Source organism: Podarcis raffonei, chromosome 5 (genome assembly GCF_027172205.1).
Source record: "Podarcis raffonei isolate rPodRaf1 chromosome 5, rPodRaf1.pri, whole genome shotgun sequence".
In the NCBI taxonomy this organism is placed as follows: Eukaryota; Metazoa; Chordata; class Lepidosauria; order Squamata; family Lacertidae; genus Podarcis; species Podarcis raffonei.
In genome coordinates this window covers 26,175,954-26,203,025 of record NC_070606.1, presented here as the reverse complement: position 1 = coordinate 26,203,025, position 27,072 = coordinate 26,175,954, and the positions used below count along the sequence as shown (strand labels likewise).

The 27,072-nt window shown below is 41.1% G+C and overlaps 1 protein-coding gene and 1 long non-coding RNA gene across 6 annotated transcripts in view; one reads left to right on the top strand and one right to left on the bottom strand.

The window, feature by feature from the left end:
• Nucleotides 1–3,145: 3,145 nt before the first annotated feature.
• The window catches only part of GRID1 (glutamate ionotropic receptor delta type subunit 1), a 709,085-nt gene continuing 685,158 nt past the window's right edge, over nucleotides 3,146–27,072 (bottom strand). For 2 of the 4 annotated variants that reach the window (XM_053388290.1, XM_053388291.1), the window contains exons 15-17: nucleotides 24,204–24,444; nucleotides 23,862–23,951; nucleotides 3,146–3,877 (exon numbers count right to left, since the gene is read on the bottom strand). In XM_053388290.1, the coding sequence (XP_053244265.1) occupies nucleotides 3,449–3,877; nucleotides 23,862–23,951; nucleotides 24,204–24,444 (760 nt within the window). In that variant the 3' untranslated portion in view covers nucleotides 3,146–3,448. Of the gene's footprint in view, nucleotides 3,878–23,861; nucleotides 23,957–24,203; nucleotides 24,445–27,072 lie in introns of those variants that run through there. The other 2 variants (XM_053388292.1, XM_053388294.1) reach the window with 2 other exon arrangements.
• On the top strand, nucleotides 15,863–27,045 carry LOC128413845 (uncharacterized). Of its 2 annotated transcripts, none has more exons than XR_008330487.1 (5): nucleotides 15,863–15,939; nucleotides 22,195–22,270; nucleotides 23,637–23,725; nucleotides 25,290–25,388; nucleotides 26,852–27,045. It is a non-coding gene; the product is annotated as an uncharacterized LOC128413845 (long non-coding RNA). The 2 variants fall into 2 exon arrangements; XR_008330486.1 differs by lacking the exon at nucleotides 15,863–15,939 and adding an exon at nucleotides 18,981–19,088.

The window sequence follows — 27,072 nt, the reverse complement described above, 5'->3', positions numbered from 1 at the left end:
CTGAGGAGATCTAGTTCTTCATTCAGCAGTCCTGGTTATCATAAGTCAGACCCACTCTCCTGATCTATTGTCAAATGCTGGGTAAAAGACAGTGATGTTTAGATCTAATTGTATAGGCAAGCTGGCCCCGTTCACTAAGGCTGCCTAATGGAAAGTTAATTGTAGAGCAGTGGAAAGGCATATAATTTCAATGAGCTAGAAACAGTGGCAGATATATAGGTGTCAGACGGCTATGCTGGGGCTGCAGAGTTAGGCATTTGGGGACATGTCTCATGCAAATATGAATCAACCAGGGAGTGGTGACCGAAAAAAAGATTGAAGGCATTGAAATTTCTAAGAGTGACTTATTGTCTTGGGAAATTGTTGAAAAAGCAATGCTTTTGTAGTCCTCCCCCCACCCCCACCCTGTATATATTTCTTCAAGTAACTATGCAAGGCAATATAAGAGGCAACCAATGAAACCTTTATTTATCCAAAAGTACAACTCAAGACTCTTATGCTGACTAATTATTTTAAGGGATCTAATAGGCATATCTGCTTTTGATCAGTCACATGTTTTTCCCCCCCTCCACACCCTCCATTAACACAGATAGTGATTTTGTTGCACCATACCAAGTTCGCCTGCGTTTTCCACCTAGTGGTGCTCTGCTAGCAACCAGATCTGGCTGTTTATGAAAAGAACAAATTGAGTGAGAGCAATTTCTGTGTTATTCAAATCCTCAGATCTGATGCTTGCCGAGCTGCAAATGGAAAGAGGGCAAAATAACACGAGCCAACCAACTCAATGTGTACATTTGAGATGAAAAGGATGGTAGGGGTTTTTAAAATCCATATTCAATTTTGCTGATAATTTTCCCACCAAAAGTAATCATAACTTCTGCAACTGCTAATACATAGGCTAAAGGCATAGCAACTTTAGTGGGTCATTAGAAACCATAGGTGGGATCCAAAGAGACATGATTGAAGCTTTTGCCCAAATTCTGGGGCTTTGGGGCATTCTGATTCCATTCTGGAGCACCTTGAGTCCACCCAAACAGCCACCCTTGAAAGTCAGGGGCTTTTCCAGAGCAACCTCTGATTCAGGACAAGGAGCTAAAGTTGGACACTAGTGCATGTACCGAAGTTCTTGGTTGCATGCATTGGGTTCTTGGGAGACCAGACCAGCAGAATTAGAAACAGATAATCTGGTGCAAATCTTTACAATGCAAGAGCCAATTACCTTGGCCCAGTAAGTCTACTGTTCCAGACTACAGATGTGTGTAGTGGAACATGTTTGAATGTTCACCCCAAGGGGGCAAAGCAGTCTGCACAGAAAATTAGTACATCAAGAGAGAGGCTAGATCAGGTCTCTTGTCCCTGGTTTTCTATTTGAAACGGTTTCTTTCTTCTTCTCCTTTTCAAGCTGCAGGAGCATTCAGTCATACAAATGCCCTATCTGTAGTCTGTCTAGGAAGAGCTATTACATGATTCTCCATTTGTGTACTGAAGTGGAAATAATGGAAATGTGCAGTACAACTGAAGGGGTTCAGGAAGCCTTCTCATCCTGTTGCTCCATGCGCAAACCAGAGAGCTCTGGATTAATGGCAAGGTTATAATATTCAATGAAACAGCACATGGTAGAATTGAAGGTAGGGTTGCCATACATCCGGGAAAACCTGGACATGTGCTCTTTTGGGGGACCAACATGCCTATCCAGGCAGATTTTAAAGGAAATGTCCGGGTTTTGGAGGGTTTTTTGGGCTCGGACTTGGGCTCAGGCTCAGGTAGGTTGGGCTAGGGCAGGCACTCCCAAATTCGGCCCTCCAGATGTTTTGGGACTACAACTCCCATCATCCCTGACCACTGGTCCTCTTAGCTACGGATGATGGGAGCTGTAGTCCCAAAACATCTGGAGGGCCGAGTTTGTGGATGCCTGGGCTAGGGCTTGCTAGCCCCAGCCAGGGAAACAGGCATGGTGGAGACCTCTTGTGCCTCTTTCCCTTACTCAGGCTGTCCTATTTTTTGTTCAAGACACGGCAACCCTAATTGAAGGCGATGACCCAAAACAACTGCCTGAGTTTGTGAGATGGGGCAGAGAAACATACAGCATGATGGTATTACAACGAAAGCAAGCCTACCTGAATGTTAGGGGAAGAAAGGGATAACCTGATGCAGGACTGCCTAGCTGAATGCCATGCCTAGTCTAAACCACAGAGGAAAATGGAAAACAAAACAGAAGCTGCAATTTCTAATTACCAGATTAGCCATGTCATTCAGAACTAGGCCGTTAACAGAGAATGTTGTTCCTATTAGACAGTGGTCCCCCAAAACGTAACAGAAACAAAAACACCACCAGATCCTAATTGGCCACCGAAGCATGATCACATCCTCCCTGTCAGATAAACCAACAGATAAGGCTCTATCAAGTTATAGCTCCACCCTATGTGCAACAGAGGAACATGCATACAAAAGAGCCAAACTGCTAAGCAATGGCTGGCAATGAATCTGCAAAACTGTAGAACACATATGCATATGGCAATCTGATCCAACAGACTTTCGCGGACATCTACCTGCATTGGGAAGCCTGCACACAAACAGGTGGTTGTGGTTGCCATTCTACTCCATCTCCAGTGCAGCTGCAGGGGCTGTAGAGATAGGGCCTAAATTCCAAAGCTGGGGATGTTTCCCATCAAGAGGCACATTAGGGTTCTGGATTTTGTTCCCCTCTGCCAAATTCCTATAGGTGCAAATGCTGCTCTTCAAACTGGATCCACATACTATCCTACCTACTATCCTACCTTTGTTCAAAGGCAAAGTTGGATAGGGCCTTGCATATATATATATATATATATATATATATATATATATATATATATATTGCAGAAGCTGCGCATACAACACAATGCAATAAAGAATGACCATTTCACCCTTGTCATGAGAAAGGAGTCCTTAATTTATTGTCTGCACAATTTTAGTGGCATTTTAGGGGTTGTTGCATGTGTCTGCACCATTAAATTTCCTAGGAGGACTGTGTTTTTTAATAAAACAGCAGAATCTGGGGCAAAATAAATGAACAGAATGGCAGGACTGGGTTTCCAGCAAGAAATAGCTTTCTCTGCTTTAAAAGTAGGAAATTAGAACACGAACCAAAAAAAGGGAGTACCAGTTAAAATCTGGAGAAATATTTTACTGCCCTCAGTCCCATTAACAGGTCTTCTTTGGCACTTGAGAATGGTCACAAGTAGTTTGCCTTTTTTTTTATTCATAGAGAACAAAATTTACAAAGTCATTCATACATTTTTCTTTTTTTTCTTTTTTTCTTTTGTTTGTTTTTTACTGACTTTGAAAATTGGGAATATTCAAAATACACTATTTACCCCACTTCATTCTTTCATTATTTACAGATATGTACAAGAAAAATGTAAGAGTTCATTTTAATTGTATTAAAAATCTTTGCTGGTCGATTTCATTATATGGATGTTCCATGGGACGACTCCATGGCTTCTGGAATGACTCCCCCCGGCACAGACTGAAAGGACATTGGGATGGGGGTTTTCACAGGGCTCTGACGAAATAGTCCTCCGTTTGGTGATCTGTGTTTACACTGTATAGAGGGCATGGTAGCTGAGCTGCTCAGAGGCAGCGGCAGGTTGCTACCAGAGGCACCTGTGAGTGTCCTGCTGGCACCATGAGTTGTCTGTTCTGGTAAAAAGGAGGTGACAGAAAGTTGTGTGTTCTGGTATTCACGGACAGGCTCTAGGGTCTGACTGGGTGGCATGCCCCCAATCTCCAAGGCTGAGATTTCGATGGATGCTGGGGAGAGTTGCTTGTGAGCTAAATCTTCATCGATTAAACTGTTCATACGTCTGTGGACCTGTTCCAGGTTCACTTCTTTATCCTATGAGAGAAGAGAGAAAAGTTTATTAATCCTGAAGTATTGGGGAGGCTCTATTCCCATCCAAAGAGAAAGTGGTGACAAGTTTTTCTAGTTCCCATATAATTTGTCCTTCTCCCCACAGTAAAGCCTAAATGTATGTCTTTGTGGCGTCTGGGTCTAGGCTGCTATTATGGAGACTCCTTTGACTATCTTTGCTGATTTAGATCAGCCTTCCATAACTTGTGACCTACCCAGTTAACTCACCAGCCATGTATGGTGGGCCACTAGCTATTAAATAAACCTCTTCTTGTTGTTTTCTAACAGTGGAATTAGAAAAGTCGGTGGTTGTCAAACACCTGATAGTATATGACCAGTGGTTTGGGTGTGCTTGATGAGTCACAGGTTGTGTGGGTTGATCTAAACATGGTGGCCCAAGCCTTGACAGATGGCAGATCATTTTATCACCCTAACTGTTGATTTCTATAGTCTTACAGGCAGAAATCCTTTTGCCTTTAGGTCATTTGATCCTTGCATGGCTAAAACAAAAGCAAATGTCTCTGATATTTCATGGTGTGGACTCTTAAGACCAACTCAATGCCCTTTGATTATATTGTTGCGCACCATCACAAGTCTGATTTATTTCACAATTGGCAGTGGATTCTCAGCGCACACAGCAGATTCTTGATGTCCACAGCAACAGATAATGCTCTTTCACTCATGATAATGTACACTGGTTTCCTCCATTGTTTATGCGAAATGTCGTGCATGAAGTGGCCCTGGGAATGTAAGGGGATAGATGCCAGGATCGTAGTGGTGGGGCAAATAATTTGCCATCAGCTTGACAGAAGACTAGCAAATATGAACTTAACTGTAACCTATGCAAGACATGGCCTGTCGTGGACAAAAGTCTCAGAAGTTGATACAGAAAGAAAACACTTGGTATTGGAGATGACGAAGGAAAGGAGCAGCACAAACATTTGTTAAATGTTTGGATATGGATTATGACTATAAATTCAGCATCAGAAAAAAGTAATAAAGCCTACTGTGAATACAAGGAATAGTGTACGCCACAACCCACACCAGATACCCAGGCACTTGCCCCATGCACTATCCAAATCACCCTGCTTTATATGAAAGTCATACAAGCCAAGAGCCTGTTATGTACTGAAGTTCTCACCCTGGGCCAGCAGGGGGAATACTGTAGATAGTTTTCACTCAGGTCGTCATATGCAAATAAGGGATTGAAAGTGACGTTGAGTGATTGGATAGTTACAGAAAATGGTTACTGTTGCGTTGTAGTGGAGCTCTATATAAGCAGGCTGGCTGAACCCTTCAGTTCAGTTCTGTTCTCGCCTGTGAATAAACAAGAGCTGTTTGAAGAATCGCTGTGTCGTCTGATATGTTCACCCACAACTTAACAGAGCCAATGCAAACTGGAGGGACGTTTCTTCCTGTCAGATATTGCTCAGCTGATTAACAAATGTTCAGGAAGCTAGAGGGCAAATAGTTGCGCTAACATTAATAGCTTCAACTATGTACAATATAATATTTCCATGGCCCACCACAGAGTTTCCCATTGTTCCAGCCCAGTAATGTCTGTAGACAGGAAACGACATGGGACATGGGTACTCCCAACACAAAGTCTTTCTGCCCCCGTGGAAAGTCAGTAGTGGCTCAAGAAGCAATTGTGCTATGGACCATCTCTGTGCGCAGAGACCTTAAGGGAGTAAAGTAGGATAGAGTAGTGAAAATCATGCTACCCCTTTAGCGTCATCCAAGCTTGAAGCAGTTGCAGGTAAATAAGAGAAACCTATCAACAGATATGGCTTGCAAAGCCAGCTTCCTTAATGAATAATTGTGTGCATCTTTCAAAAAGATTCTTCCCTTGACAGTACATCAAACGTATTTTGAGCTGTGAGCCAATTACGTTTATCTACAACAAACAAGAGTTGCGAGAAACACCAACATTGACATCTATGCTAGGAAGTATTTTTCTAAAAAGCTAATTGAATAGAAACTAGAATATGTCATTTGTATTTCAAGGCAACATGGCCAGTTGGAGGGGGGAATTTTGCCACTAATATTTAATCAGAAAAAGTGGCATTACTCAAAGAATTATGGCAACCATATTGGGATTTTATGGGTAGGGAGTGGCAGAGATCTAGCAGTGAGCAAGTGTAAAGAAAAAGGTCAGATTGACCTGTTTTTTTTTCTGGTCACTTGGGTGACTTTGTTGCACCAGGATTGGCCTGTATGGGGTACTCAAGTACTCTGTAACTCTGTACTTACATCCTTGTTGTTTATCTAAACAAAAACTATAAAAGAGGATTGCCAAATATCTGAAGTGGCCCCCTTATAATTTGGGGGTGCTATATTAAATCTGAAGATGCTTTGTCCCATCCCCTCTTTTAAAAAGGGAAAGGGGGGGGAAGATGATGCCAGTGCATTTGTCTAACTGTCCACTACCTGGATTCAATCAATCAGAGGAAATGATGAACAGTATAGTCCTATAGAGGGAAGTGAGTTTTATCTGTAAAGTGCCCACTTGGTTTTTACAGCAAATGTAGTTTATTTGTAGTGACTTTAAAGGAAGAACATAGGCACACTAGCTAAAAGAGATGAAAACTTTAATATAACAACTTGGCACTTTCCATCTCAGAAGGCATAAGATATGATAATGCCGTTAAATCATATTCCAAATGCCACAAGAAAAATGTTTTGTTTTACAGTCCCTAATGAAGATATCAATTTTCATTAGCTTTAAATGTAAAAGAGATTTGTTTTAAGACAGGTGATGCAGAAATGCATCTGCATAATATAGGGAAAGTGAAGAAAAATAGATGGAAATGAAAACAGTGGTATAGCATATATACCTACCGTTCACTATAATGGCACTGTCTTGAATTTAATATGAAGTGAAAAACAATGGATTGCATTAAATGATTTATTTGCCTTAGTGGAAATCACACCCACTTAAAAAGCAGCGGCACTTTTTGGCTGATCCCCCTATCCACTCAAAGCCTCCCATCTCCTATGGCACAATGGGTCAGTGTGTTTGGCTGTTAACCAGAAGGTTGGTGGTTCAAGCCCACCCAGGGACGGCTGTGGGCCGGATTCCTGCATTGCAGGGGGCTGGACTAGATGACCATGGGAGTCCCTTCCAACTCTACAGTTCTCTGATCCCCAAAAGCTGCAACTGAGAGTTGGAACAGATTGAGATATGATGTCAAGGACTGTAATATGCGGTGGCTATCCTGACTTTTGTAAGCAGAAGCAGTTTCTGCTAAGCAAGCCAATGTCTTGTTCCAAAAATCTCACATTGAAGGTGAACACAAATCACTATTGGCCAAGTGGTATCTTACCACGGTGTGCATATAATCACTTCGTATGATGGTAATCCATGTGACATGAAGAATTGTACTTCTAGTTTAAAAACTGAGGATGTCAGTCATGTTTCCAAGAACGTGGCTGCTTGAAACCTGACCAAAGGCACCCCACGCTTATAATGTATATAACCCATAAGGGAATTTTTTTTTAATAATTCTGCATTCACTCCCTCCGTTAATACTTTCCAATTTGTCTAGTCCATTTGCAAGGCCATAATTCCAATTCATTCTGTCAGAATTTGAGTGGCAGAGGTTTCGTTATTATCGCCTGCCAAAGGGAAGAAATGGGAGTAACACATGTATTTTGTTGTGATTTTAAAGTAACCGCTATGCACTGTTAAGCTAAATAGATGAATAAACAGTTGGCTTTTAATATACATTAATTTACACCCTCATTAGTCAAGGTTTTCAATACTTAGCAAGGTGTAATCACTGAACATAGATACATGTGGAAAACAAGACTCAGTGGTGTACATTAATTTAGCACTGTCAACTGACCTAGTCAAACATCACTTAATGCTACATAAAATTTGCTGACTGCATTCAGAATGCAGTTTTGCTGGGCTTAGTTTGGCAATTACTGGCACTTATTAAATCAGACTGGAGCTATATTCCAGATCTTTTCTATGTTACGAAGCAACCAAACTTGTTCCAGAAACTACAGGGACTCCTCAGTGGACAAATAATCAAGGCAAGTTAAGCAGACAAATGATGAGATGCTATATAGCATCCATTTATTTATTTGATATCTCAGACTTTTAGCTTAGTCTGGACAAGTGAATACTAAGAGGTGCTATTATTGCCATCTACAAATATCTGAAGGGCTGTCACATGGAAGATGGAACAAGCTTTTTTTGTGCTCCTCCAGAGGACATGAACCGATGGATTCAAATTACAAGGAAAGATATTCTGAGAAAATATTAGGATGGTAGTGGGCAGTTGAGAGTGGAATGGACTGTCTCAGAAGGTAGTGGGCTCTCTTTAATTTGATGTTTTTAAACAGAGGCTGGATGGCCATTTGGCAGGGGGGTTTAGCTGTGATTCTTGAACTGCAGGGTGTTAGACCAAATGACCATTGGGGTCCCTTCCAAGTCTATGATTCTATGATTCTAACCAGTGGGGTCCTGGAAGCAAAATTGAAGTTGCTAGGCAGGCTGTTGGAAGTCAGGACCTCCATGATAGCTTTTTCATGAATGCTACCAATTCCATTTGCAGAGACAGCCAGACAGCTTTAGCCATGTAGCCTCCATGTGTGAATCAGACATTGGTGTCAGGAGGAAGGGTTGGATTTGTTAGGCACTGGGGAATATTTTGAGACAAGCCAGGCCTGGACAAGAGGAATAGACTCCACTTGAATCAAGATGGAACCAGACAGTTGTCACTCCATATCAAAAAGGTGGCAGAGCAGCCTTTGAACTGATGGGGGGGGGGACCAACGGGAACTGAGCCAAGTCGTATTGATACTCTTGCATTTAATTGTAAATATCATCTAGGCCCATTCTATCATTTACTCCGTGTTAATGGCAGACCCAATAGTTCACATGTGGTTAGATTTTAGCCCCCTTGTTCTTCCATATCCACTGTGAGACTAAACATTTAAAAATGTAAATATCCGAAGAAGTTTATTAACATACTCTGTTTCAGAAGCCAGTGCAAGGCAAGCTATTTTCAGAGTAAATTAGTATAGCTTGGAGAAGAAAAGAACAATTGACAAGGTAATAATTGGATGGGAGGTAGTGATCCTCAAACCACAACCACTAGTTTGCTAGAAAGTAGAGTGCAAATGTAAAGAAATTTGGAATGGGCAACTAGGTTAGCCCAAGCTAAGGTAGCAAGACAAAACATCTGAGTTTGAAAGAAATGATGATACAAAGTAAAATAAAGAAAAGCGCAATAACCAAAATGAGGAAAGAGTGTTATGGGTGAACAAAATAGCTATTAGGCAAGTGGGTTAATATTTGTTGTACGCTGGCATATTATTGGCTAGGAAGCTTCTGCTCAAATGTTTTAACTGTCTAGTATGGCAATTTCCCCCCTGTTGTGGTGGATTTATTTTTATGCAATAATGGAAATCTAAACACATATAGGAATTTCTAGATATATATTGTTTCACTGCTTCTTGGAACATATGAACCAGGTCTGAGAGACTATGAAAAGGGTCTCTTTAGCCAATGTGCCTGTCATTTTCAGGTGTAAGGTCTGAGAAGAGTGAATTAAAGGTGGCATATGGTGGGTAGACCTTTGGTTTACACAAATACTTCAATTTCAGAAGCAATGGAATGATTTAATCCTTACAGTCTTCTTGCTGTGAGTCAAATCATGTTATGGGTGAAATGTAGCTGCCAGTTCCTTATGGATGGATAATAACATTTGAAATAAATACTGGAATGTCATGGGATGGATGGATCATGTGGGAAGATCTCAAATCAATGTTGTACATCTATAGAGGCCTATGATGGGACCTGCCCATTTTTCTGAATCTGTTATTCAAATATAAATAAAGCTGTGCCCTATCCATTAGGGTGTGCTTATTGGCTCTGTAGGCATCCCAAATAACAAGGCAAATCTGGACAATATAGGGAAAGTTCTCTGGTGCACCTTATGGTACCTTCTTGGTGGCACAATTCGATTCAGAAAGATAAGGTGCATCAGACATTGCCTAAGCTTTCTAATGGCTTTGTCTCCTTGACTGTCCAAAGGCCTTGTAACTGGGGAAATGCCCAGAGCTTGAGGTGGTAAGGATGAGATACTTCCTTTCTATTGCTCCTTTTTCCAGCCATAAGGGCACACATCAGTTTTCATTTCATAAAAGTTCATCAACATTTGGGTGTGAATTTTTCTTCTTCAAATGCACACGTTTTTAGTAGGGAAGTTTGCCCAACACATTTTGCAAGATTTCACCTAATGCCCTGCGACTTTGTACATTGTTTTCATTAACATGGAGAACTGTATTGCAAAATTCAGAAAAGCGCAAATATCAAAGGGTGGCTGTATTTTGGTACAATACAGGGGTACCTCAGGTTACAAATGCTTCAGGTTACAAACTCCAGTAATCCGGAAGTAGTTGCTCCGGGCTGCGAACTTTGCCCCAGGATGAGAATGGAAATCATGTGCTGGCAGTGCAGCGGGAGGCCCCATTAGCGAAAGCGCTCCTCAGGGTAAAAACAGTTTCGGGTTAAGAATGGACTTCTGGAACGAATTAAGTTCATAACCCGAGGTACCACTGTACATTGTTTCAGGAAGTGTGAATTATGTAGTTTTGCCTTCCAATTTATCCTTCATCCCGAGAGGTGAGTTGGGAGAATATTTCATTTTGACACATAGGTATAGGTTTTATTCACAGTGAATGATTTCCCCAAGACATTCCTAATCACATGGATTGGGGGGGGGGGTTAAACTGTTAGTTTTTCACAGTGATCTATGCATTCCCCAATGCAAGTCAGTGGACAGATTTCTCAGCCCAAGAAAAATTCATGGGTGGTGGAGAAGAATCCCACAATCAATGAACCTTTGGGTAAAAAGAGTTCTTGCTAAGTTTCCTTTTTCCTCACGCCAGTTTTTCTTGGAGATGGATGCTATTTTTCTGTTACCTACCTTCCCCATGCAAATCAATGGAGACGTTTCCATGCATCTCCAAAAATTCAGGGGGATCCTTTGAGGTAACAGGGTCTTTGTGAGATAGGAGTGAGATGTTCTACACATCAGTCTTTCCTAGAGATCAGTGTTCTTTTCCCCCACTCCTGCCCCCAATAATTCATATTGTCACAACCCTAACATTAATGTCTGCCCTTATGAAAGAACCATTGCATCAATCAATTTGACAGTCTTCTCCCATTTGGCAGAAAATTAAAGCCTTTTTTTAAAAAAAAAATCAAAATTTAAAGGTGCCCTGCACAATCCCCCCCCCAAGTGTATCTTCTTATAATTTGGCATGCATAATCCACTGGGGAGGGGCTACAATGACCAAAAATTTCATCCACTTCTATGAAAAGGGGAATTGTGAGTCAAGGACCCTCCGCCCACTTGGGATAAATAAGACACAAGACGGGCAACAGAGTGAAGCCACGAGGCTGCCACATACGCTTGAATGTGGCTCGACCCCGCCCACAAACCAGCCCTATTGGCTGGCCCGCTGGGCAGGGTGTGGCAGCCAGGACAGTGACACAGGAGTCCGACTACGCCCCCCTGCTGATGTGGGACCAGCTCCCGCTCACAGCACCTCCCGTCTGTGAGGAGAGGCTATGTCATCACAGTTTTTAGATTCCTCATTATAGTGAATAGGAAGAAAACAGGGCCTCACTTTTAACAGATCTGATTTGATCTCATAAGACTATAAAATGAGCCTGGGTCATGCTAGTGGCACAGCTAATTCAGCATACTGTTCTCACAGAAGCACATTCTTATAGTCATATAGAAAGCATTCAGATAGGCCAATTCCCTTTTATCATATTCTCTCTCTCTCTCTCTCTCTCTCTCTCTCTCTCTCTCACACACACACACACACACACACACACACACACACTGACTAGTACCTTCCTACAAGGTAAACCAAATGCAACTGTTGTCCACAAGAGATAATTTCAGATAATTTCACCGGGCACAATCCCTTTTGCAAGGAAATAATCTGGAATATGTTTTTGTACTTAAAAAGCAGAACTGAAAGGAAGGATGTTATTTTGCCTTTGCTCACATGTTCTCGTGTTTCTGGGAAGCATCAGAGTGCTGGCGAGTCTGAAATTCTGAGAAAATACTCAGCGGCACCCTGATGCTTTGGTGTTGGTTGCTTGAAACAGATTTCTTAATGTCTGCTGATCTTCAAACAAGATGAGAGCAGTAAAAGGCAATAGCACTACCAAGTAGCCATCACTTGTTTTCTTGGGGGATGATACTGTTGAGTAACCATGTGCAAAATGAAAGAACGTATGCCGATCCCTCCTGAATCAGAGCAAAGGTACATCGAGCATAGCATCCTGTTGTCCACTGTATTCAGCCAGATAAGGAAGGGCTATAGCTCAGTGCTACAGGCAGTGTGTTGCATGCAAAATCAAAGGTTCAGTACTTGGTATCTCCAGGCATGGCTGAGAAAGACTCATGTATGCAAACTTGCCTCTCTACAAGCTTACCGGGCAGCTTAGACAGTACTCAGCTAGATGGATCAGTGCAGCTTCCTATATTCCTATTCCTCCAGAGGACCCACAAATATGGCTTGAAACTCTCTCATATTGTTGCTCCCCAGTAACTAGAAGCTAGCAGCTACCTCAGAATGTGAAGTTTCCATATAACCATAATGTCTTCTAACCTTTGATAAATTTTATTTTGCTGTGTTTTGTTTTGTTTTGAACTATTCTAGTTGTCTGGAGCTCCTTTGGGGAAATAGACAAAGTAGATTTGTTTAAAAATAAATAATAAATAGACAACCTCCATCTAGGCTAGTGGCGATCAATTCCATGCATTAATTATGTGCTGTGTGAAGTACTACTTTATTTTGTCTGTCCTGCGTCCAGCCCTAGTCAGTTGTGTCTGATGCCCTTGAGCTGTAGTATTATGAGATACAGACAGCTTCTTTCTGTTTTCTCTATACCGTGCCTAACTAAGATCGATAGTGAGGCTTTTAAGCAAAACAAATTTTAAAAATGAGGCCTTGTTGGCATAATTGACAACATTTCCCGGTGTGAGTCAACATTGTTTTTAGCAAAGGTTGTTTTCTAGCTGCTGTGACAAAAATGCATCTGATAGCCTGCTGAAACCTTACAGACCTCCAAATATGTGTTCCTCATGTCAAAATATCTAGATTCTGGGAACCTGGCATGTTAATTACTTCCCAACAGCCAGGTGGAAGAGCTAAAATTAGGGATGTAGGAAACTACCCTCATCTCACAGGTGAAATTTGTTGGGCTTAAATTCCCTTGGAATTCCTCACTTGAGGAAGTACTTTCAGATTTGCTTCGAATTTCATTCTAGCCAAACTCCAACTGCAACCAAACAGCATGTTGATACATTTCACTAGTGTTAATGCAACTCTATAGGCTTCTGTTGAATTCTTCAAATTGCAGAAGAAAAACATTTTCATGCTTTGAATTTATGGGGGGGGGGAATACATCATTGGGGCTCACCGAGTCCATGTTTCATTGGGTTACTTTCCCACAAGAAAGAAACCTGGATTGACAGACTGAATCATCAGGAATTACAAACGTAATCAAAGACATGATTGCTTTTTTCTCTAAAATGAGAAAAAATGAATTGTACTCCAATATACTTAAGGTATTTTCGCATCAACTAAGCAGCTGGGATTTCAAAACCGTCATGAATGGGCACTCCAAGTTTCAGATAGACTGGCCCATTCCCTTGAGGAGTTCCTGGGGTTCTGCACACCCTTAAATTAGAGTTGGATTGAGGGAGATCTCCAGTAGCAGCAATGAAGGTGTGTCTATACATATACAGTAGTCAGTTTTGTAAGGTTAAGGAATGGATTATAGTTCAGTAGGTGATCACGTGCATGGCATGCAGAAGGTCTCAGGTTTGGTCCCTGGCACATCTAGTTATAAGGAACTCAGTTGCACTGTTTGGGAAGGGCATCTATCCCTGGCAAAGCAGTTGGCATGAACAGTACTGGCCCGATGCATCAATGGTCTGGCACTGACTCAGAACAATACAGATAAAAAGCAGCAAAAAAGGATGTACAGTAACATTTTTAAGGAAAATGTGACATCACATGAGGGTGTTTTTTTTTATTTTCATGCCAAGAGGTATGAAAATGAAATTGTTTGGAAATGACAGCATTGTAGGCTGAGGAAATGTGTGCTTTGTGCAGTTGAGGTGTGCATTCACTACAGGCAACAAAAGAGGCAGGGAGGGTGGAAAGGTTGGAGGTTTCAGGGAGTGACTGCAAGCATGGATTTTTTTAAAAAATTATATGTGATTTTATAAATGCTCACCATGGTTCTGAGACCCAGCCTCACATCATGGGCAATCTCCAAGGGGCAAAAAAACACAGAGAAGAAGAAGAGGGAGGGGGAAATGATCAAATAGTGTGGCTTCTAAGAAATGTACACATAGTGATGACAGATATCAGCATACCCATGTCATGCAACACTGATGATAGTAAGCAAAATGTCTGCATCTTTTATTTGAACTCTTCCTCCCATCCCTTCAGCATATGCCAGACACACCCCAAAGTGTGTTGGGGTTTTGGTGGGAGTGGAAGAAATACTTTCTAATTTTTCTCAGATTAATGTGTTACCCTTGGTATTTTTTCATTGCTGATCAATCACACCCATCACTGACATGCCACATGACATGAAATTGTCATTTCAAAGCAGGTTTTAATTTATTTCAGCTATACCTGCATTGCATTTCAATGTACTCTTACTTGGAAATAAGCCCCACTGGATAAATTTGCTTCCAAGTAAGTATGAATAAAATGATAGTACATATCATCTGGAATATGAGTAAAACCATTCAAACAAATCAAGGTATGTTTTCCCGTGTGACCTGGCCTGGAATTAGGAGTGGCATAAACTGGTTGCCACCCACTTCTGATTTTTTTGGCGGAGTTGTGTGCTCAGTCACAAGTTTGCCTTCAGTCAGCTAATTCAGATATTTCCTATTTGTGACATAAATGACACACTAAAAATGCACCCAAACTACTGAAAATGACTGGCATGGTCCAGGTTAATTTGTCTGATTCTGTTGGAGGTTTTCGTTTTTAATTTTGGTGTACTTCATACTCTAAAATCCTATTTTCTTCACCATTTTGGATACCGAAAAAGAATTGTATATTGGAAAAGAAAGGAAGTATACAATTTTCACCAATAAATTAGGTATTCTCAATTAGTGATACATTTTAGGAGTGCTTTATATATTTCTTTGGTGGGGGGGCAGGCTCACAGTAACCATTGAGGCCAATGTAGGCAAGTATTTCAAATTGTGTGCATGTTGGCAGGTGTTTAGATGACTGGCAGCTCTGTCCCATTCACTTAGAACAGGATTCTATTTTGGTATAATTTTCTCTGTACAAGTTAAGCCTGGTACAGAGCTTAACTCATTGTATTTCATAGCGTCATATTCATAACATGGCTGGGCCATTCAGTGGCCTTATGGCTTGCCCTCCTTGTCTCGTGTATTGGAAAGTGAACTTCTTTTCTGAGAAACCCTTGTATAGCTTCCATGGAACCCAAGGCTTCTTGCGCTTATCTTTCATATTAATATAGGCCATACGTTATAACTATATAACATTCCTTCACTACTGCCGGTTACATGTTGCAGTGGGAACACATACATCTTCCCCTCCCCTTATTCCTCTCTCTTCCCCTGGAATAGATATGCTGGTAGATTAGGGTAGTCCAGATTTGTAAACAGTTCAGTGCCTTGATTTAAGATTGCATGTCCGAGAATTATCCAACCACCTATCACAAAAAAATTGTCTGTCAAATGGCCAGGTCTTCAACAGCTCTTCAACTTCTATTTGCATGGTAGTTTTGGAACTCCATTCAGATGGTAGTCAAGAGCTAATGATAAGTTGATATTTCTCTGAAAAGTGTTGGAGAAGAGTAGAATGACTTCCATTCTTCTCTATCTACACTCTGGAATCTACAGGAGATTCCACATTCCGCCACCTGGGACTTTCTGAAGTGTGGCAGTTTCTGATTCCTTGAGGCTTCAATGGCAGGTAGCTTGTTTGGGTGGAAATCTGCCTTAGTAAGTATGAGTGAATGCAGGCCATTGTTTAATAAGCGATAGCTTGCTTCCAGTGTGTGTGTGTGACCATTTTACAGAGCCTCAAACACATTACTTTCCGATGGAATCAGTGATAAATTCAAACTCTCAGTCATCTAACCACAATTAAGGCTGCAGTTAGGCATGGAAGGACCTGCTAGTTCTCCCAGTTTCTCAATTTTTTTTTCCAAATCTTAAATTCTGCTCTCTAGATTTCTGCCACAATTTGTGAATTTCTTCACAAAAATTCACCAGCATTTTGGTGTAAATTTATCCTAGTGAACACATTTTTTCATACCAAGCCCCATTGTACCCTGAGTCCCCACCGAACTCTGGAGTACATACTTCTGAGTAGACAGTCTGTAGACAGGACTGGACTGTAAGCAATGAAAAATCAAGAGGCTGCACATGTGAATTGGCCCTGTGTAGTAGCTAGCGTGCTACTGTTCTACTGCCCTGTATTGCCAGTGACATTTTTTATTATTATTTCCTGCTCCCAAAAGTTTATTTCATCTTAGAAAATTAAAGTACAATGCAGTGATACATACAGATGATTATTTATATGAGAAATTTTAGCAAAAAAAGTACACAGATTTCAGATGTGATTGAAATACATAAAAATAATAATTTAAAAAGCAATGTAAAATATAAACATACAATGAAGGGGAATTATATATATATATTTAAAATCCTGTATTTTTCTTCACATGGAATAGGGAACACAAGTTGGGGGAAAAAAACAAATAAAACAGTAAAAAGAAAAACAGCCAGCAACAGGGTGGGTTAGGGGGAGAAGACAGTGATGAAATGGCAAAAAAAATTGCATAGGCAAACTCGGCCCTCCAGATGTTTTGGGACTACAACTCCCATCATCCCTGACCACTGGTCCTGTTAGCTGGGGGTTGTTGGGGGTTGTAGTCCCAAAACATCTGGAGGGCCGAGTTTGCCTACGCCTGTGATAGTCTGTGTTGAGAGTAGTCTACGTGTTGTCTGGCAGATGTTGAGAAAGACACTTCCAATCAGCCCCAGCCAGCATGGCCAAAGTGATGGTGGAAGTCCACAACATCTGGAGAGCACCATAGTGCCTGTCTTCAGTGTCTTCATTTTTAAGTAGGAGGAAGGACCCAGTTCCCAAAACAGTTCAGTTAATTTTCTACTCTGAAAGTGCATGAATGCCCCAGTTGTGCTTTTTTAAAAAATAAAATAAAAATGGAGGTGATACATGTCTAGGTACAATGGATCCAGGTGGTACACAATGGCTACCATTATGCAGAACCTGTGGTGTTATTTTTTTCAGTCCCTAAGGAATGTTCCTCCATCTGGCAGCTAATCTACATAATCGGAAATCCCATGCAATGTATCCCTTGCTGGACTCTACTACTTTAGATTGCATGGAGAACAGCATTTCCAACTTAGTCTATTTACTGAGGAGCACTTCCCATGTTGCCCAATCAGCAAGTAACATAGCTCTGTAGTGTACAACTGGCACCAATATCAAGCCTCTCTTCAGTGCCAGGTGAATAGTTTTCCCTAGCCTTTTCTTTAGTTTTTTATGATTTTATGCTAATTTGTAGTGCAATTTGCTGGGTGATCAAATTCATTGCATTTATTGTATTTTCATTTTTATGCTGTGCACCACTCGGCGAGCCCCGGCTACAGAGATGCTAGCAAATATTTCAGTAAATAAAACAAAGCGTGAGAGCAATTCACACCTCCCATACAGGAGAAAGATCAAATAATTGAATGCTCATACGTGAAATATTTCTTGCAAATACAAAATCAGCATGTTTGAGAGATACTTGTAGCCTGTCCTTCTCCCTTGCATACTAGCTTTAAATATGCAGACAGTTTGTTTGTTCAAAAAGAGGGATCATTCAAACATTTCACACACACAGTTTGAAGTGATACTGTCCATCATTGGATGCATTACATGGGACTCTCACTTGTGAAGCTTGACTCTAAGACAGTAGGAGTTTTTAGGATGCAAATGTTTTGAGGTAGGTTAGAATACACCCATCATTAACAGCTATGGTATTATTCAAGCTAAATACACTGAAAGGGGGAGATTTTTTTTTAGTTGATACATCAAACATTATATACCACTTACTAGAACAAAAGAGCTCTAGGCAGTTTAAAATATTCATGAAAAATACCAATAAAATTGTATTTATGATGGTTGTGGCATTAGAGATCACAATAAGGCATAAAGCATGTGAACCTGGTTAGGCTTGTAAAAATAAAAAGGTAAAAAAAAAAATAAAAATTGGTTGACATTCCTACAGTGCCAGAGGCAAACCTGTAGGAACAGGTCATCTCTAGTTCCTACTAGAGCCTTGTGCACTGATTTCAAAAAATTATTGGTTCGCAGGAAGATGAGTGAAGGCTCTGACAATAACAAAATGCCACTATTTTAGCTCCTGCAGTGCTAATCTCACTATTGGCCCTTTGAAAGCAGCTAAGAGGCAAAAGACATTCTAGTAGAATGTTTTTCACATGGTCTGATAAGGAGCAGTTAGGCAAACACAAGTTGCTTTCAGCTGCTAATAGCAGCGGACCTAACAGACAGCTGTTTTCGCTACACAGCAAAATGAAGGTTAGGGAGTGGGGAAAGATACTTAGCAAAGCTGAATTCAGTGCAGTATTTAAAGGTGGCCTTGTTGAAAGTCCCTTTTCCACACAACTGATAAAGGTACTGGGAACCTGTCCTCCTTTACATCTTACCTTCCCAATATGATTACATAAAAACCCTGTTTTAACTGATGGCCGCAACAGATTGCAAAATAGGATTTATTGATGGCTTGAAATGTGCCCGAGGGCCTCTCTCGTTGATAGTAATTTCTGGGACTCCCTAGGAACTGCTATAAAATTATGATGTAAATTAGATTATTAATTAGGACAGGTTTAGATGGTTCAGTGTGCATTATTTTTTATCGTTATCAGGCGAAAACACAATAACAAACTGATAGTAGGGAGCTGTAAGGTATCTGAGAACTTCATAAATGTTCACCAATATTATTTTTCTAGAAAAAGATGTACCGGAACTCACCATGAATGCCTCCCTTGTTCTCTTACAATGGCAATGACGCCCACCTGAGAGGTGCCGGAACTGAGTTCCAGCTGAAAAAGCCCTGGTAAGCACCATCCATATTCTCACAGCATGGAACATTTACCTAAATAATGGGGAACCTGTCACTCTCCAGGTATTGTTGAACTACAACTCCCATCATCTCTGATCATGAGCCATGTTACCTGGTAATGACAGAAGTGGTAATCCAGCAAAATCCAGAAGGTCACACATTCCCCATCTCAGACCTAAAAGTATAGCCAAGGCAGTGAATAGCTTGCAAGTCATGCCATAATCAGCATGAAAGTGGCTTCCTCTGCCTAGATACTACCTAAGAGAGGAGTTGTCTGTTTCTATGATCTACCCGAAGTTATTAATCCATTTTTCATTTCTTAAAGTATCGCCTCCTACTGAACTTAGGTTAAAAATATACTCCCCAGGAGGAAATTCCCCCGAAATGTTTCAATCAAATCTTCCACGGTTGGTTTGCCTTAAAATCCTGGCTGTAAGATCCCTGCAGTGCTTGCAGGGCATAGTTGACTGAAATTCGGCACTGCTACAGTGGCCGGTGAGCATGGGCTATGCAAAGTGCCTACTTGCTGGCAAAGCGGATCTTAGAAATGGGCGGTTAGCATTTTGCAATGTTAGAGAGCATTTAGCAAGCAATGACTAGGCTCTGGCAATTCCAAGAGACAGTCCTATTAGCGAAACTGCAGATTCCAAAGCATGAGTGAAGCTGGACACAATCAGAAGCCCACTGGAATTCTGTGCAAGAAGCAGACAAAGAAGGAATCCCAACAATGAGAAACAGCAAAGAATGGCAAAAAAGCCCCTTTCCCAAATGAATGGAGAGTTTGAATGCCTTGATATAAAAAGAAGCTGACCTCTATTTAACCATTCATTTTTGTATTTGGCTACAACTTTGGGGCATAGTTTTTATTACATGTGCTTGGGGAAATAATATGACCGCTGTGTTGCATTGTAAGAACTTTGTATAGGTGGGACTTTTCATTATATTATTTTTAATAGTGGCACTCTTTGATATTATGGCTGAAAGGAAGTGCCTCTCAAAATCCCTTTGCATATTACAAAAATAGTAGAGCTACTCCAGGTATATCTTGTAAAATAAAAACCACTTCTGAGGACTAGGGCTGGATGGTATCTGGTTTTCAACATTGTGATATATCACAATGCCCGAACACCAAAAACATCTGAAAAAGGGGCTGGGCTGGGGAGGGAGGGAGAAGCGACCAGGAGGAAGGGAAGGAAGCTTCCTGCTTGCTCAGTCGAAGGAGTTCCTAGTGACTTGCTCCCTCCACAGCCCAGTCCCGGCCTCAGAAGAGGGAGCCTGAGAAGGTTTTTTCTCATCTGCCTGCCTGCAAGCAGGGTGGGCTGCCTCATTCTTCCTGTGACTGACCGGGAGGAAAGAGGCAGCCCACCTAACTTGCTTGGGCAAAGGCAAACATGCAGGCAGGCAGATGGGCAAGCTGGCAATACATCGCGACTCCCTGGCTGCCGCCAGCACAGCACAGGCAGGAGTGAAATGCACTGTGATGGGCCACGTATGTATTGCCAGCTCAAAATGTTTGAAACCGGTTTCAGACAATGAATTGAAGTGCATGCGCATCCACATGTAGACATACTTTTTAAAAAAGTTGTGCATTGTTCACACATGGTATGGCAGCTTTCTCCATTCTTAGGTTTTCAGATGTTGTTGGACTATCCCCATTATCCTTGACTATTCTGGCTGTGGACAATGGAGGTTATATTCCAGCTACTTCTGAGGAAGGCTGTTGTGTGAAATACACTTTGGGCACACCTTTCAGAAAAATGTACTCAGCAGTTTGGCAAGATGTAAAATAGGCCCTATTTGAATGAACTAAATCAGCAATTCCATTTTGCACCAAGAACCCGCCATGTTCGAAGTGGTGAGAAATGCAGGGTAGAAAGCATGTGTTTTAATTGGTCATTTCAACCAATAACGGATTTAATTTATACAAGTGTGCATGTATCACCAACAGCTAATTCATTGTAGGTGCCATTTTGAGATAGTGAAGTGAGTGAACCTTAGAAAGAAAGACAATCCTTAATACATTTCTCTCTCTCTTTAAAGTGGCATTCTAGAACAAAAGGTCTAAACATTTAACTTATAAATGTATCAATTAAACATTGTTCTCATTAACCCTGCCGGCCTCCCCACCACCACCACACCATCAACTAACATCCTAATCCTATCAAAGTTTTCTCAGAAACGGTTCCTACTTTCATCAATACATTTACTTGCCCAAATATAGGGAAAGTAGATTTGATGCAGGAAATCCATGACCCATTTTTTAAAAAGTTAATAGAACAAGGGCTATGATTCTGGGGGACAGAACAACTTAATCTCTCCCCTACTTCTAATTCTCTTGTCCTGATTAAAATTGCACTGTAGGTTTCTCCCTACAGGACAAACAGCAGCCACAAGGGAAAAATTCAGCTGGAAAATGCTGTGGGAGAGAAATGTTACTTCCACATTTTCCACAGCTCCGTATGAGGCCTTGTCCCACCACATTCAGATAAAAAAAACAACCTCTGGGACACAGTTGGTTTATATATTTCTTCCACATCATGTTTAGTTGTGCCCTGAAAGTTGGGCAACACTGACAGGGCAAATCAGAATTTATTTCATGAGTCAGTTTCACAAGGGTTTATTCAGAAGTTATGCCCCACCTCTTCATTAATTTGCAGAGGTTTTTTTTCTAAATAATAATAATAATAATAATAATAATAATAATAATAATGCATGAAAACTTGTATTTGAATGGTATTTTTGAATCTATTTTCTCACTAAATATTTTTTTTATTACTTCATAGTATGCATTTCTATAGGCTTTTTTTAAATCCCAAAGCACACTATATATATAATACACATTTGGGTGTGTCTTTTGAAATTAGAACTGCACCACAATTTTGGAGAAGTGAAAAATTCAAAAAATATCTACAGTATGTCTAAGAGGCTACTTTGAGTCGGGATCCACAAAGAGCAAATTCCTCAAACATCCCTACTGCCATGAACATGCAGAAGACTGAACTTTAAAGTGTTCAGTTCAGTTTAGTTTTAGTTCACTCACTATTAACTAAACAAACTAAAGGTTTCAGCCCTCACACTAATAATGTGTATTTGCCCATAGATGGATTTCTCCACACATCATCTCTTCGTGAATAAGAAATGGATTCATGATACTCTTGGCTACGTGAGCAAATTAAGTTATTTTTTGACCAAAAAAAGTTCCCTTTGAAAAGAATGCACAGTGGACTTACATACAAAATGATTTCTCTGACTTGGATGTGAAGCATGGTAGCTGAAGACTTGGAGGACAAATTGAATGAACAAGTAGGAAATCCAGACAAGTGGAATGTTAATGACAAGTAGCATTATAGAATATAAGCCTTCCCATCGGTTTGTATGTGGTAGGCATGTCAATTAGTGCAACACTCTGGCTATTCAGAAAGAAAAATTAAAAGTGATAGGCCCTGTGTTCTTCCCCAGTCGGGGTGTGGCTGCTGTCATAACCCTCTGGTACAAAGCATCTGTTCAAGATGAAAAGAAGGTTAAAGTGCCTTAATGTCTCAAAGCCCAACAGAGAGGTGAGGTTGTTAAAGATTGAAACAGATGCAAACAGATGCTGTCTCTTTGCGTGATATGGCTATGACAGGTTGATTATTATTGCTTTGAAATATTTGCAAGAAAAAGCTTTGATAACAGGCAATTTCATATTCTGACTATAAGAGATACTTAACTAAAAGCCGCTCATTTAGCTCTGAAGAGTATTATTTTTAGAAAGAGACAAGAAGGGGGCGGGGACATCAACCAGTGATGGGGCCTGAATGATTTATTGTGTTATTAATGAGTGGAATAAAGATTCATTCATCTGTTCACACAAAGGAAAACAGTATTACATATTTCTCTAAAAGCGCTTGCCTTATTTAAGCACTGCTCCCACACTTCCTTTGTAAAGGGATATTTTCCTCCACAAAGAAAACTGAGTTACATAAGAGCACATGGGAACATACTGAAGTTCCTTGCTGCCGTATTTTGACATCATCCTCTGCAATCCCTCTCTGACTGCTTTATCAGCTAACAGCAACTAACTACCATAGAGACTTCACATCTTGGAATGAAATAATCTCTCCATGGTGGCAGAAGACACCTGGGAAGGGCCTTACTCAAGTCCCCATTTCACAAACAACCAGTTCAGTGCTTTCATATGCACCATCCCCCCCAAAAAAAACATTCACCAAGCTGAACACAGACCCTACTAGAAGCTCAATAAACCTCATGCTCTTGTGGTTTACCTAGGACTGCAAAAAAATGGGACAGGAAGGGTTGTTTAGCTCCTGTGAGATCACAATACGTGACTATGTTTGAGCTGTTGCCAGCTTGGTGAATCATGAGTTGCATATACCAAAGTTAAAAAATATAGATTCCACCTCACCTATCTAGCTTGTTACTCAAGATTCATGTCACCTGGTGACTGCATTATTGCTTCTATTGCCTTAACCAAAAGATCAGATGAGGGCCCCAAGTGAGGTAAATAGCCTTACACTTGCTCTCAATCTTCCCATATTCCAGGTCAATTATTTTAACACCAAACCAGAAGGGCAAAAAGCAGTCCTTGGGGTCAAGGAGGAGGTGACATGTGGTGCAGGCTTGGCCAGCAGGTAAACATGGGATTTTTGTTGTTCTTGCAAGAATCAGGAGGGGTTGAATCTGTGTATTTAAGGCAGCCCTAAACATCCTTGTCTGTCAGTTTTAACAGAAGGGGCCAAAGGCATGGTGCCTGAGCTACTCTCTTACCCCTAAAGATGGTCTCTCCATGGCAAGGTTGAGGCACAATGGTGGGGCAATGTGGGAATGTTTGCAGTGCTGCTGCTGCCCAGGCTGTATCTGCTCTATAAATAAATACAGGACTTTAGTTGCCAGAGCTGACATTTTGGTACCTTCCATAAAACACAAACATTAGGGATTTTTTATAAAAAAAATATGGAAAAGGGATATAACTTTTTAAAAAGAAAGAAACCTGTGCTTAAATGTAATTATCTGCAATTGTAATCCAGTGAACTGGATTTCCACAGCTTCAGTTTGATGTAAGTTTTACATTCTCTACACTTAATTGTGATAAGAATAAAAGTTATGGACCTCTTTGGGTGTTTCTTGATGACAACGGTTGCTGCTCCACCACAACTCCAGGGCTGCCACCAAACAGGCCAGGAGCAGGCCCACTGCCAAAATGCAGAAGACCCCTGCAAAACTGTGAAGCTTCAGGGCCTTCCCATCCGTCTGTGCGTTGGTGTGGCTGTTCAGATCACAGCGTCCCATTCGTGGCCACCATTTCTCTTTGAACACATCCAAGTATCCAGCTTCTTGTAGTTCTAAGATCCTGCAGAGATCATTTTAGGGAAAACCACAAGCATTATATTTCTACAAGGAAAGCTTGCACAGAGGAAATCTGCAACTGGAAGAATATAAACTTGGCAATCGGCAAGATTTGTGCTACCAAAAAAATGTATACCCAATTGTAGGACTCAATATTAACAACACACTCAGAAAGTTGTGAATAAGGAAGGGAATCTCAACATATTGGGTTGGATCCACCATGTACTTGTGGGGTAGAAATGGTGCTACCGTTGCTGTTCAGCAAACTGTGGCACAAGTCTTTCCTCAGTATTATCTTGGTGCCATGCATAATGGTCAAAAATAATGTTGAGAACATTACTTAGTACAAATGAAGCCTCATCTGTGAGTTCAGAAGCGTCTCCCTGTTGAAAAGCAACCTCCAGATGTGACCAGTCAGAGGAAGCAAGCACTGTCAAGCTGTGCTTTTGAAGCACACAAACACTGTGCTTGTGGGTAGGAGTGCAATAGGTCTCCAACTACAGGAGAAGTCCTAATGGCCTCTGTGCAAACCATTATAGGCAGCGATGGCCACTCCCTTACTCAACAAAACAGCCCATGAAGAAAGGCTTGACTAAGAGACCTTAGGATACTAAATCTGACAGCCAGAAGAGGTACAGCAGAGAACCCCCAACCTGTCAGGCCCCATTTAGCGAATCCCCTCCCTACACACTATGAGAGGGCTGAACAGGCATACTTTCTTAGTTCTTTTGCCTATCATTTCCATTGGTTTATTAAATTGACCTTGTTACAGTTCCAGGTCCCAAGAGCTCCAAATCATACACTGAACTGGATAGATTAACAATGCCTGCCAAATTCCTGTCCTGCCAGATTTTCACTCTGGGGTGGTGAGATGTGGACACAGAAAACAATGGACACTGGCAAAATTGGGATGGGAAGCAGCCTTGACCCCCAAACAAAAGCCAACAGGTAACTATAGAGCTAGGCATGGTTTCCTGCAAATCAGCTTCTGTAGTACTGCATATCAGCACAGCAAGACTTAAGAGAGCACTACCTTACATATGCATAGCCCCATTTTGTTTGACAACTGACAGGCATGAGAACCCCTGAATTACGCACAACAGGGGAAAACTGCAAACTTCATACAGATGCTCTGATGATTAAATCTCCAGGAGTGCTTCTGTTTAAGGATCATACCAGTTGTTGACAACAGCTTTGTACTCCTCCAAAGAGATTGTGGGAAACAGAAATTCAAGTGTGTGCGGGGGAAATGATTTTTCATTGAAGCACTGCTGATTCTAAACTAGCAGATAGTTGAAGACGTCAAACGGCCCTGCCTGAGATCCTGGCGATCCACAGATAATCAAGACTGGGCTGCTCTGACTCACGCAGGCTTGGTCATGTACACATTTTGTACAAGATGTACAAAATCTGCCCCGGCTACAATAAAACATGTCTCCACCATATTGGTCTCTACAGACACAACAGGCACTGTAACTCTCCAGTTATTTGACTTTACCTTCAATGGCACACTTGAGACAGATGGATGCCAACAGACAAAAGCTCTGACTGACCTGGATAGCCCCCAAAACTGCCCTGGTATAAGTCAAGTGCTACTTGATTATAGTTTAGGGAGATCCATCTTGAACCTGATCTTATCATGATCAGAGTGAATACAAGAGCATTATATATAGGACAGAAGAGTGGAAGTATTTCTGCAGAGTGAAAACTGTAACATATGCTATCTGCTTCCTTTCCTGCACTTCCCCATGTGCCCCTGATGCAATCCCACACTCCCAGGATAAATTATATAAGCTAGTGGTGTTCAGCAAGGTAACAGCCTGTTTCCGCTTTCCTTTTTTCCACCTAAATTGTCAGTTCAGACTTCCAGGAATGCTCATGTTTTGTTTCCAAAGCAAGACACACTAAACCAAATGCAATCACTATTGCACATATTGATTATGAAGGTGACATGTTGTTCAGGACTTGCCCTAATGAAATGGTATTTCTGGTTCTCTGTTAGCTTATTTTGGAGGAGATCTCACAGAATGTCAAGAAATTATTCTTTCTGCTAGTAGACGAAGCCTCCTTTTGCAGAAGGCTAAATCTGGATCCAACCCATTATGCTTTTAAAATATACATCTGGTATTTTAAAAAGCAGAGCAAGAAGCATGAATTATGAATGTGGCAAAAAGGTGCTCGGAAACATATTATCATACAGGTATACTCATTAGAGAGACAGGGTTGACTGCGGCTTCCTGTTGAGCAGCAAACCTGGGTTTGTTGCTGTGAAAAAGGTAAAGTGGCTCTTAGGAGCACCTCTCATTTGCCTACCTTTGAGCATAGAATAATGAACCACACATTTCTCACTGATTATTCCCCACTTGACAGTTTTCATTAATTTGTAGCCATGGTTTTCTACTCTCACACAGTTCTTCGCCTGTGAACTACTCCTAATTTAGAAAGGGCTGGACTGCCCCTCTGTCCCTGCATCCCCCACACTCACCTGAATTGAGAACCAGATGGGCCATCCTGCGACCCTGAAGAAGCGACGGAACTAAAATGCATTGCTACAAGTGATATTCAGCCAGAAGCAGCTGATTAGCCAAGGCTCTAAATGCCAGCAAATAGTTCAAGCCCAAGCACTTTTGTA